The sequence below is a fragment of the Phoca vitulina genome, unplaced genomic scaffold (assembly GCF_004348235.1).
Source record: "Phoca vitulina isolate PV1807 unplaced genomic scaffold, GSC_HSeal_1.0 scaffold52, whole genome shotgun sequence".
In the NCBI taxonomy this organism is placed as follows: Eukaryota; Metazoa; Chordata; class Mammalia; order Carnivora; family Phocidae; genus Phoca; species Phoca vitulina.
Window position 1 is genome coordinate 8,906,230 of NW_022589755.1, and position 12,925 is coordinate 8,919,154.

The window sequence follows — 12,925 nt, forward strand, 5'->3', positions numbered from 1 at the left end:
AAACCAGAAACCTTCTCTCTGGGAGCCAAGGCTGAGGACTCAGTCTTCCCTGAATGCCCCTCCCCTGGACAGCCCCAGCTACTCAGGGCCTGGCTGAGCTAACTCCCTTGCAGACGCACCTTTAAATCACCCTAACCTGTGGCTTCTTCCATACTCACCTGCCTTCCCTGAGGACCCCACGGCCACTTTCTCCGCCCCATGCTCCACCTTGCCGTATAATGATTTATAAGAAACATATATTTGGTCATTCAGATAACCAAAATATATTCCTCAGGTATATTTGGTCTTCACAGTTTGGGAAAATGACTCAGAACCGTAAAGGTGAAATGGGTGTCTTGTTATTAATGAAGGTAACTTTTGGACCCACCCAAGAATGGGTGCCGGTAGCCAGGAGGCCCAACCCTGTGAATGAAGGAGTGGAAACTTCATTCCCACCTTCCCCAGCTCCTGGGAGGAGAGAGGGGCTAGAGACCGAATCAGCCTTGTAGGACTGAGCCCATAACCTGTTAGAATCTGATTCTATCTCTGCATAGACAGCCACAGAATGGAGTTGAATTCTCAGACACCCTGCTGGTGTCTCAGAATTGTTTGGCATTGTGTGTGCAGGAAGCCCCCAAATGCTGGTACTTCGGGGAACCATAAAAGAGCCCCGCCCCCTTCTTTTTCCCATAGTTCCTGTCTGCGTAACAATCTTCCTCCTCCAGTGTGCAAAAGTAGTCACAGGTAAGGACAAGGACTGGGAAGAATGGGGAGGGAGGAGGCTGCCCTCAGAAAGTGGGTATCTGGTCTTCCTTGGACCCACACCATCAGTGTCTCTGCCAGATGCCCCCATGGCCTCAGGGCTGTGGCCGTGCCAGCCTGCCCCCAGGTGTGGGGACCAGATCTACAACCCCCCGGAGCAGTGCTGTGATGACGACACCATCCTGCCTCTGAATCGGACTCGCCTTTGTGGCCCCAACTGCACCTTCTGGCCCTGCTTTGAACGCTGCTGCCCTGAGTCCTTTGGCCCCCAGAAGTTTGTTGTGAAGTTGAAGGTCCTGGGTGTCAAGTCCCGGTGCTTCTCATCCCCTACCTCCAGAAACTGCCCCAGGCAAGGGCCCCTAACTGCTCATGGCTGAGGGAAGGAAGGAGGGATGAGGCACGTAGAGGGTCACAAGAGGATCCCCTGTCCTGTTGTCGTTCTTGTTTAATTTTTTTTTAAGTTTATTTAAGCAATCTCTACACCCAACGCGGGGCTCAAACTCACAACCCCGAGATCAAGAGCCACACACTCTAACGACTGAGCCAGCCAGACCACCCCCTCCCCACAACCTGTTGTTTTACCTCTGGCCATTTCTGGAATCTTCCCACTCTTCCTTGCCTGTGTCTCATAATTTCCTAATTTTTCTTTCTCTGTGGCCAAAGGAAACTTTTCTAGACGAGCTCCTTATGAAAATGTGATGTTTTCCACATGCTAGCAAAGGCCCCAACCTACATCACTAGCTTCCCCCCAGTTCCTGCAGGGTAGGCAGGAAAACAGAGAAGCTGATCCTGTGCCGGGCCCTGGGCTGCCCATCTTGGGACACTCAGAGACTCCCCCAAGACCTTCATCTCCTTGTGCCTCAGTCCCTCATCTGTAAAACAGGGGTAATACCCATCTCCCTGAGCCACTGAGGCACTGTAAGGAAGATTCTCAGGATTTGAATATTAAGGGGGAGCAGGATGAGATGAAAACCCTTTTCTTGAAAACTGTGCATGTGTATTTTGAAATGGAAACACATAAATTAAAAAAGAATGTACATCAACAAAGACGTGTGAAATTTAGAAAGCAGCTTCTAGAATATCTACCTGATGGCTTCGTGTTGCATGAATTTATAAAATCGAAACTTCTCTTTTCATTTTCTCATTGGCTTAATCTCCTCTGAAACTGGATAAAGCAAACGTCACTTAAAATGGAGTCAGGAGCCCAGAAAGGGAAGCTTTCATGCTATAACACACACAACTCTTCGCAGAACCAACTGGAAGAAGCCTCCAGGACTACCTCAGCAAGAGGAAGATTCTGTCCTGGCAAAAGCCCAGTCAGTCAATGAGAAGCCACTACTCTCAGAACTCCTGGTGTACTCCAATGGGCTTTTCCTTTCTAATAGTCCCTCCCACCTCCCCGGGTTCCTCTATAAAAAATTAGTCTCCCCTTTGTTTTCTGGACTTGCCTGTGGTTTTGCCATGGCTTGGATCAGATTCTAAATCTCTGCTATTCCTGAAAAAAAAATTGGGGGGGGGGAGACAGGCTGGTAAAATAACATTTCTAACGTCGACATTACATACCCAAATGAGACGAAATCACTGTCTCGAAGAGACTGGCACAGCCACGAGAGACAGCCGCACACCCATGTTTGCTGTGGCATTATTCACAACAGCCAAGACATCCATACCCAACAACCTAAACAGCCATCGACAGAAGAACAGGTAAAGAAAATGTGGGAGACATTATAAATACCACGGACTATTGTTCAGCCATAAAAAGAGGAAATCTTGGGGCGCCTGGGTGGCTCAGTTGGTTGGGCGACTGCCTTCGGCTCAGGTCATGATCCTGGAGTCCCGGGATCGAGTCCCGCATCGGGCTCCCTGTTCGGCGGGGAGTCTGCTTCTCTCTCTGACCCTCCCCCCTCTCATGCTCTCTCTCTCTCATTCTCTCTCTCAAATAAATAAATAAAATCTTTGAGAAAAAAAAAATAAAAAAAATAAAAATAAAAAGAGGAAATCTTGCCATTTGTGACGACATCAATGAACCAGGAAGGCTTTATGCCAAATGCAGGAAGCCAAACAGAGAAAGCCAAATAGTGTATAATATCACTTAAACGGAGAATATACGACAACGACAAAAAGCTGATTTCATAGAAACAGAGCATAGATAGAATGGTGGGTGCCATGGGCTGGGAGGAGGAAGAAATGAAGAGAGAGGTTAAAGACTACACACTTTCTGCTATAAGAGTAAGTTCTGAGGGGGGACGCCTGGGTGGCTCAGTCGGTTAAGTGTCCACCTTCAGCTCAGGTGATGATCTCGGGTCCTGGGATCGAGCCCCACATTGGGCTCCCTGCTCAGCGGGGAGTCTGCTTCTACCTCTGCCTCTCCGCTCTGGCTTGTGCTCCCTCCCTCTCTCATAAAAAAAATCTTAAAAAAAAAAAAAAAAAAAAAAAAGAGTGTCATAAAAAAAAAGTTCTGAGGATCTCATGTACAGTATGGTGATGATAGTTAATAATACATATGGTATTGTATACTTGAAAGTTGCTATGAGCAGATCTTAAGCAGTCTCAAAAAACACAAAGGTTTGCTACGTGAGGTGATGAATGTGTTAATTATCTTAGTAACAGCCCCACAATATAAACGTATATGGTGAAAATCAGTAACGGCAAACCTCATTACAATGAAGTGGGAAGGTTTGGGCAGGGGGAGCTCTCACGCCCTACCACTCATAGTCAATTGCACACCCAACAGGAAGAGACGGACTTGACCTTGCATGATCTTGAACTCGCAGGAGGATACCACTCACAGGGGGAAGGAAGCGGCTTTCCTCATCCCTCCAAGCAACAGCTCCCTCAGGGAGAAGCCACCACTCTTGGAATTCCAAACTTGCCTGTGGTTTGGCCACAGCTTGTTTGTCTGGGATTGCAGTTCTCCTGTGTTCCTCCAATAAACCCATCTTTTGCTGACAGAATAACTGGCTGAGTCTATTTTTAAAGCTAACAATGATGTAGAAAATGTCAGGGTTCAGAGTCGAGGGCCAAGAAAGAATTCTATAGCACGGGGACAGGACCCGGGGGCAGAAAGAGCTTCACTGGGGTTGCGACAGGAAACTGATGATAAACTTTCAAGTTGGAAGGGGGTTACCGACAGCACAAACGTCCAAGATATTTTGCAAACAAGGTTTCCAGGACCCTAAGGGGACTAACCATTCTTAGGAAAAGGTCATTTATTACTGTTTAGTAAAAATTCAGTCATGAATTTTTCAGTGTATACAATGGGCTTGGGAGTACAACTGCCACCAGACATCTTGGTGGGGGCGGGCAGTAAGGAAATTTAATTTTTTCTTTGCCTTTATTTCCCACATCAACAACACACAAAAAAGTTAATTCTGTAAGGTGATGAATGCGTTCATTATCTTGATCTTGGTAATAATTCCACAAATTATATGCGTATGAAATCATCATACTGAATACTTTAAACATACACAGTACGTTTGTCAATTATCCCTCAATAAAGCTGAAAAAAACATTTAAATGGCATCATTTCGATGAACAAAGCATGCCTCATGGAATATAATTACGAAGCAGCTTTGGTCTTCCCACCTCTTTCCTTTTACGTATTTTTCTGTAGTGCTAGTTTTTCCCCTGCCCCTGGATAAAAAGATCAAATCCCACGAAATTTCCTGGTCCCTTTTATTTAATAAATATCCTCCTCTGACCCATTTAAAATGTCCAGAGGCCCCCGGGGTGGCTCAGTCGGGTAAGCATCCAACTCTTGCTTTCTGCTCAGGTCTTGATCTCAGGGTTGTGAGATCAAGCCCGGCATCCAGCTCCACACTGGGTGTGGAGCCTGCTTGGGATTCTCTCTCTCTCCCTCTCCCTCTGCCCCACGGGCTCTCTCTCTCTCTCTCTCTCTTAAAAAAAAAAAAAAAAAGTAAAAAGTAAAATGTCCAGAAGTATGTAAAAGTGAAAACAACCATCTTGATTGAAAGTTACATTTTCTCCCTCCTAGCTCTGGCCCGCAGGAAAAGTGGAAGGCTGAAACCGAGGAAGGAATGTGGGCACCTTTTACTCTTCTCTCCCCCACGCACTTTTAGGAATCTTCTCCCAGTCTGCTGACTTAGTTTCCGAACCTATCGCTGAAGGAGCCGGGGAAGGGATGACAGTAAAGCTCAGGGAGTTCTGAGACGGGGGCACTGAAGTTCTCCTCCCCCAGGACCATCATGGTAGTCTAGCCCTGACACCCCCTGGGCTTTGCACATACTTAAAGCTGCTTCTTTCCCTCCGGGGTGCATTTTGGCTTCTACACAGACACATTATCTCTCACCCGAGCTTCCTTTGAGGAGGGCAAGCGCCTCGGTTCCGTTGGCACATCTAGGTTCCTTATCAACCTTGAACAGTCAGCAACCCAAATCCAGCGGCAGCTAGGCTGGCGGGCGTCACACAGATGTCCATGCAGCTGCAGCAGGTGGGCCCCTGCCAGCCACGGAGGTGCCACGGCTTTTCCAAAGCGCGGGCTACTGCCTGGGGACGCCAGGGCCTTGACGGGGCAGACGCAGGTTATGGGGGCCCGAGCCCCACGTGTGTGACTTGGGATCTCGGCCTGGATAAAGGTGTGCACGCTGGCTCCTGCCCCGTGGAAGATGCACCTGTGTAACCTGGCCAGGTGCGCTGCACGAGGCACGATTCTCCGGACTCCCTTCCAGAGACGCGGAACTTGGGAGGCCTGACGCCCCAGAGGCGGCAGCGACCTGACATTGAGTCCCGGGGCCGCCAAAAGAAATCATTAAGGAGGATCGCAGTCCCATGCAAGGGTGGTCCTAGCCACGAACTCAGCGGCGTCCCAGGTTCCGGGGCGCCCCAGGGACAGCAAAAGCCACGGACAACATAGCGACCCCAGACTGGCTACCTCGCTGTGAAACACGGCAGCCCCTCCGCCGCAGCAGTGCGCATGCGCGAGCTCTACTGCAGGCGCCTGCGCACTACAGGGCTGTCCCGCACCGCGACCTCAGTCTCCTCCTACCGTGCGGCAGGACAGCTGGGGATGCTGGCCGGGAGATCCCAGGAGACAGTGGCCTGCATGCTTTTAAGCGACAGTGTAAATGCAATATGCTGCTCTGTTTGGTGCATTTTAAACCCGCCCTTGATCCCATGATTAGATGATGTTATAACCCCTATAAAAACTAAATGACCAAAATCCAGACCGATCCTTTACGGGGTGAAGAGTCCACTGATGCCTCTTTGGATAGTAAGGTCCTGGTGGTCTATGTTAAATTTGTTCATGCAAGTTCATGGTTGGGGTGGGGGGGGAGCGGTGAGTGAAAAAAGGTTCAGGATAAGTTTTAGCCTCTTCTCCGTGGGAAGTTGACCTCAGGCAATCTTCTCTCCATACAGTTTCTTTGGAACCATCCTGGGTTAGGATAAATGTGGAGTGTCAACTGTGTCATCAGGAAACATTGTTTATCATTAAGAGGACGCCCGATCTGGACTAAAAGAACTGTGAATGTGTGACCAAAAAGAATTAGAGATCCTTAGAAAAAGAAAGACAAACATAGATTTCTTGATATAAGAAAGTTCTTTTAGCTGTCCCCATCCCCCATCTTGTGAAAGAATGTAAGAACAAATGGCCAGGGGGTTGACTAATCATATCAGAACAATGAATCAGTGTTAAAACTCACAGTACTCATTCATAAGTGAAGACAGCCTTACGCACACTAATGAGTTATCTTTGCTGGATCTAAACCCCTCTGAGCACTCAGATACTGGACCAAAAGGAGCCAGAGAATTGATGATCCTGACCCTTGCCAACCCTGGTGACTCTGTCATGGACTCAAGTCACTTCAAGATGATTTTCACCCAATTCCATGCTGTATTCCCCATTGCGCAAGTCCCTTCATGATTATGGATGCACCCTTAGCTTAAAACTTCTCCAATTTTGTTCAGGGAGACACTACTTTGGGAAAGATCCCCAGTGTTCTCCTTTACTTGTTTCAAATAAAACCATTTCTTTTCCTATTCTTTGACTTGGTTGTGTCTTTTGGTTCAACCCACACCAAGAGGCCAAGAGGTGAACCCAGTTTCAGGTAACAAATGGACACATAGAGCCAGACAGAGGGCCTGCATTATCTGGACTACAAAGAACAGTTTAAGAGATAAGCCTTGGTTTTCCTGGGTGGAGTTTCTTGTTTCTGAGCATAACACTTGTGTATTTTGGAAGCTACACTGAGTTTCCCTATTCTATGTCTGTTTTCTGTTTACAACCACTATGTATGACGAGCAGCAGATTTCTTCTGTTCAGGTTGACATTCACGTACACAAGCCAAAATAGGGCTGCAACTCGGCATAGCAGAGTTAAAAAGACATAGGAGGGAAACCCAACATGCACCATGACAGCATCACACACATCTTTATTGGGATGCCTTGCAACTATCTAGGTGGTGGTTTCCAGTGCCCCAAACAGGAAGCTCAGCTGAAAGGAGTAAGCCCTGTGGTTGGAATTGTCACCTTGATCAATTCAATGTGGCTGGGATAACAAAATCGCTCCTTGAAAGTCAGAGCGTACCCCTCACTCCATGAGACTAACTATGAACTTGTGGAGATAAAGGATCTTTATAATTGGATTGGAGAATGCACTTGGGGAAGCCCTTAGCTCCCAGGACAAGTCATCTCCCACTTGACAGTGATTCCTCATAATGAGGATATCGTTATGGCTAGACATCAGGCAAAGAGGACTTTTTTTTTTTAAGATTTATTTATTTATTTTATGGAAAAAGAGAGTCTCAAGCAGACTCTGAGCTGAGTGCAGAGCCTGACATAGGGCTCCATCTCAGGACCCTGAGATCACGACCTGAGCCGAAACCAAGAGTTGGACACTCAACCGACTACGTCACCCAGGCAGCCCGTAAAGAGGGCTTCTTGATGGTTTTATCCCTTAGCCTTATTTGTCCCAAGAGCCACTCTATAGATGTAAAATTACAAGTAGAGGGTCACCTTTAACCCAACCCTACATGGAGTCACCCACAAATTCAAAAAGTGGCCCTCCAAAACTTAATGGCCCTTGATATCCTGACTACAAGTCAAAGGGGAACTTATTATGCTAATATTGAGACTAAATGTTGTGTATATATCCCAAATGACTCTGCCAATGTATCCGAAGTTTTAGCAGACATGCCCACCCAAATTAAGGCAAGGTCTCATTCCTCTAGATCTCCCAATGATTGGATTTCTTCCTGGTTTAGCAGAGATGGATTTCGCGATGATAATAAGATTTTCACATGTATCATAAAATATTTTCTAACTTACTATTTTGAAAATTTTAGACTTACAGAAAAGTTACGAAGACAACAAAGAGTTTTTATCTTTCATAATGTTGACATCTTACATGATTCTAATATAATTATTGAAATCAGGAAACTAACATTGACATGATACTATTAACTAATCTACAGACCTTATTTTAATTTCGCCAACTGTCCCCTGATGTCCACTACATGCTCAGGATCCAATCCGGAAGCCCACATTACATTTGATCGATGTAACTCCTTTGTGCCCTTCCATCTGGAATAGTGTTCTGTGTTTTCTTAGTCTGTATTTGTCTATTTAGCATCCATGATAGGACCAAACTAAAGGTCACATCTGCCCTGTGATCTGTAGTCATGCTCTGGCCCACCCCCTTTATCTACTCTTGCACACAAAACCAATATTGTCCCTGCCCTAAATCAACCCAGAAGCAGGTACCAGACAACTAGAGATCACCACTAAAGCCCAGAGCCCAGCAACATTATCTAACTAGTCAATCCCAAACTGTTTCCTGTGCCCTGCTTTGCCTTTCCTTGGAAAACACAATAAGTCTCCAGCCTATGATTTCCTCTCCCTCCTGCTTCTTCCTCATGACCAAACCTGATGCTTCCCCATGTGACCCTGCATGGCATGTGTCTCATTTCTAGGGAAACGGTGAGTAACATCAAACTCCTTTCAATGGCATTGGCCTGTGTCATCACTCAGTAACCTTCATACATTGGGTACAAATGAGCCAGATACTTCTTCCTTAAGCTTTCCCTCTCTGGTCAGTTTTGGGAGGTCTTGCATGTGTATTTGCAGCCTGGCCCTCTGCCCACGTGAACTTCTGGGGCTCACTCTGTGCACTTTCTCTTTGACACCACATACCTATGAGGTTCCAGCCCCATCCAGTTTCCAGAACAACCTCATTTCTAAAGGATGACTGTGCTCTACTCAGATCCCTGCTGCTTGCACAACTCAGTTGGGGAAAATGTCCCCAGGCAGAAAGCTTGACTATCCAGGTAATCTGCTTGGCAGGAAGCCTGCTTCTCCCTCTCCCACTCTCCCTGCTTGTGTTCCTGCTCTCGCTGTCTCTCTCTCTGTCAATAAATAAATAAAATCTTTAAAAAAAAAAAAAGAATACTTTAGGATCACCCACATAAGAGAGGGCATAGAAGCAGGAATTTCTAGTTCCCTAAACTGGGTCTCAATTTTTGAGGGGAGCTTCATTTTAATAAAATGCAGGCGAGCTGGTAAGCCGATAGATGTAATCTCTGATGGGAGTTAGTAAGGGTGCTTCTCCATGCCAAACTCTACAGAATAAATTCTAATTCCCTACAAGAGGATTGGAAATTTTGACCCAGGTGTGGGATGGTTATATCAGAAGTTCTCTGAGGGCTGCACAATTGCATAACAATGAGTAACATCTTCAGAAATAAAATTTCCAACAAACATGACTAACTCTCGTTTGGAGGGCTTGAGATCGGTGCAAATTGTGTTGGAGGCCATCCAACACTTGGAACTAAAACCCTGGGCCCAGCCTAGTCATACTTCTTTTTATGTAGGACATAATCAATTGGCATATTGTTTCACTGTTCCCTTTACACATGACTCAGTGCATCATACCCAAGTTGCTGTAGAATTTCTTCTTCTAATGCTGTTACTGGCAAAATACTCTAATATATGCACAAAGACTTAAGTACAAGAATATTTATTGCCACATTTTTAGGGTAAGACTGAGAAATCGGGGAAAACTTAGGTAACTTTCAGAAGGAGACAGATGAAATAAATTACAATTTATTTGTAAAATGGAAATCTAGGCAGCCATAAAAAAAATACCTCTGTGCTTTTGGGATTTTAAAGGGTTATGTATAATATTGTCTTATTTTACAAATGGAAAAGTGTGGTATATATGTGCACGTATTTATAGGTGTGTGTGTGTGTATATATATATATATATAATTTATAGAAAAATACAAACAGTACACTGTACACACAGTTACCATGTGGGAGGGGAGGGGGTGTAATGAAGAAGGTTATCACTTCTCACTGTATAATTTCTAGTTCTCAACAGATGGAACATTTTTCAATAAAATATATTCCCATTTTCCATATTGTAAATTTAAGCTATATTTAAAGATTAAGAAAAATAGGCAAAGAGAGGCACCTGGCTGACTCAGTTGTTAGAGCATGCAACTCTTAAGGATTTATTTTATTTATCTGAAAGAGAGAGAGCACGAGCTGGGGGGGGCAGTGGGGAAGAGGGCAGAGGGAGAGGATCTCAACCAGACTCCAGCCCTCCACACAGAGTGGAGCCTGACGCAGGGCTTGATCTCACGACCCTGAGATCATGACCCTGAGATCATGACCTGAGCATCATCAGGAGTCCTAAGCAAAATCAAGAGTCCTACGCTTAACTGACTGAGCCATCCAGGTGCCCCAGAGCATGCGACTCTTAACCTCAGGGTTGTGAGTTCAAGCCCATGTTGGGCATGGAGCCTACAAGAAGGAAGGAAGGAAGGAAGGAAGGAAGGAAGGAAGGAAGGAAGGAAGGAAGGAAGGAAGGAAGGAAAGAAAAAAAGAAAGAAAGAAAGAAAGAAAGAAGAATTAGAGGGATGGAGTGATAGGAGAGAAGAGTCACAGAGGGTGGAAAGAGACAAAGCAAAAGTCCTCAGCAATGGAAAATCTGGATGGAGAGAAAGGTGGGGGGGAAGAGACAGGAGCTTTTGTTTTTAGCATTGGCAGTGGCTGGCCTGGCCTCTGGGGTGGGCCCTGGAACAAAGCTCTCTGTCCCCCCCACCCTCTTTTCTGGGACAGCCAGTAATAGGAATAGATATTCTCAGCCCAGGAGCCTTTTACCCCTGACCACCTGCTTTATGCAGAGCTGACTGGACAGCTTTCCATTTGCTGCCTGCAGTTGCAGAGCTAGAACCAAGCACGACCCTCCAGCCAGAATCCAGGAACAGAGGGGAGATAGGTCTTTCCATCCTAAACACTGGTGAAACTGTCCCTAGATGAGGACCCACCTACCCTGAGTGGGCACTTAAGTCAGTTGGACAAAACGATGTAGGTCCCCAGAGCTCAGAGTAGACCTGCCTTGCCAAGCACCACCCCGATGGGCCCTGGGGCCGGCTGGGTCCAGAGATGCCTGAGCCAGTTGAAATTCTTCCTCTTACAACACCCGCAATCACAAAAAACTAGACTGTTTGTCTGGAGTCTTCCCAACAATCTCTCAGGAGGAAAGCCATAGGCAAGACAGGCCATGCAGAGGCAGCCCTCCGCCCCTCAAAATGCACAGCACACCCTTGTTTCAAAAACTAGCTAAGCAGGAGGACAATTAAGGAAAGAGTTCGGATCTGGTTACCTTATTCCACAAGTTGCAAGCAAAAAAAAAAAAATCAAGAAAGAACGGTTCTTTGCAATTCCACACACAGTTCAGCATGGCATTCACATTCAGCATTACTTGATTTTGAGTGGTATTGCGATGAGATAGCGGGTGTAGGTCTGTGGTCTCCAAAGGCTTCGGTGTGCCCTGCACGCCCCTATATCCCAGGCCAGGCTGACTCCAGGCTCCTCTTTCGGCTGCCACGGGAAATATCAGCTCCAGTCCCTCTGGCAAGCCTCTCTTCTACTGGAAAGATGGAGAGATGCACGTTTTGAGACTGGGGATGACAAGCATCTGCGGCAAGAGGTGGAGAGAGGGAGGATGCAGTACGGTGCCCTACCAGGAGGACCCACGCATGGAAATTCCCTCCCCGCTCTCTCCTCTCCTGCCTCCAGCCTAGAAGCATCTGTCTGTCATTTCTTGATGACAGGAACAGACATGCAGTCAGAGGTCCCACTTGGCACCTTTTGCCTTAATGTCACCTCCCCCAGGAAAGCAACAATTTCAAGGCAGTGAGACGGGAAGCTGGACCAGTAGGTGCACTTACAGCCACACATACCACAAAGGGCACTATGGTCCTTGGATACAGCAGTTCTCTGTGGCGGCATGGATCTGGTTCCCACACCTGGCTAGCTGGCATGGCCAGGGCCCAGAGCTCAAGGGGGAGCCTCAGTCTGAGCAGCTGGGGTCCCCAGGGAGCAATAAACCTGGTTCCCAGTTGGGGTCATATAGAAGCCCACCCCACCACCCCGTGAATTGCTTCTTCCCTCCTCCTTATCTTCACCTAGACTCCCTCTGAGTCTGAGCACAAGTGCATGAGGATGCAGACCAGCTCATGGGAAAGGAACGGGGTTGGCAATGGTGCCGAGCTAGAGTCATGTTTCCTGCCTGGGGTATGCTCTGAGGATGGTTTGGCTTCTGGCTAAAGCTCAGTGTTAGTTTGAAGCAGATTCTTTGGGATCTGGTTCCAGCAGGAAGTGGGCAGTGTCCCCAGAGCTGGTCTTGGGCTCTCTGGGACCCTGGAAGAATTCCCAGTTCCCAAATCACTCTGAAGGGAACCAGAATGGACATGAGGAAAGTTCACGTGAGCTCTCTGCAACATGGGAGGGGCTGGGATGGTGCATCCCATCAAGCTACGCCTGGCCCAAACACAAATTTGGGGGGGCTACTAAATGTTCTGGGGACCGAGTCTGCTCAGCTATTTCTCCATTTCACCCCAGTAAACCCTATTATATATATACATTCAGTGGTACTAGTGTTTGTATCCAGGAGCACATAGCATGACAAATGTGTCTAATTTGTAAGACACACAGAACAATGTCTCCTGGTAAATATCCCTGTAAGTGTTGGCGAAACATTGGAAAACAATCTTCTCAGGGCTATAACTTTAAATATCCTCTACATCAGGGAGGAGTCTAAATTTCAATCAGGATAAACACACCCGGAGTAATTCAGTTAGAAAAGGAATTTATCGAAAGGATACAAAGGGTACAAGGGGAGCCCCGAGAATCAGCTGGAGGGCTGGAAAAATGAGCACAC

At 46.8% G+C, this 12,925-nt stretch overlaps 1 protein-coding gene across 1 annotated transcript; it reads left to right on the forward strand.

Moving 5' to 3' along the window:
* The first annotated feature begins 609 nt into the window (after nt 1–609).
* Nucleotides 610–1,173, forward strand: LOC116622224 (insulin growth factor-like family member 3). Its single transcript, XM_032388492.1, has one exon. It carries the CDS (start codon nt 618–620, stop codon nt 1,116–1,118), a length of 501 nt encoding a protein of 166 aa, XP_032244383.1. The 5' UTR covers nt 610–617; the 3' UTR covers nt 1,119–1,173.
* The last annotated feature ends 11,752 nt before the right edge of the window (nt 1,174–12,925 follow it).

Coding starts and splice junctions, on each gene's coding strand:
- LOC116622224 (XM_032388492.1), top strand. CDS start 618: ATGCTGGTACTTCGGGGAACCATAAAAGAGCCCCGCCCCCTTCTTTTT.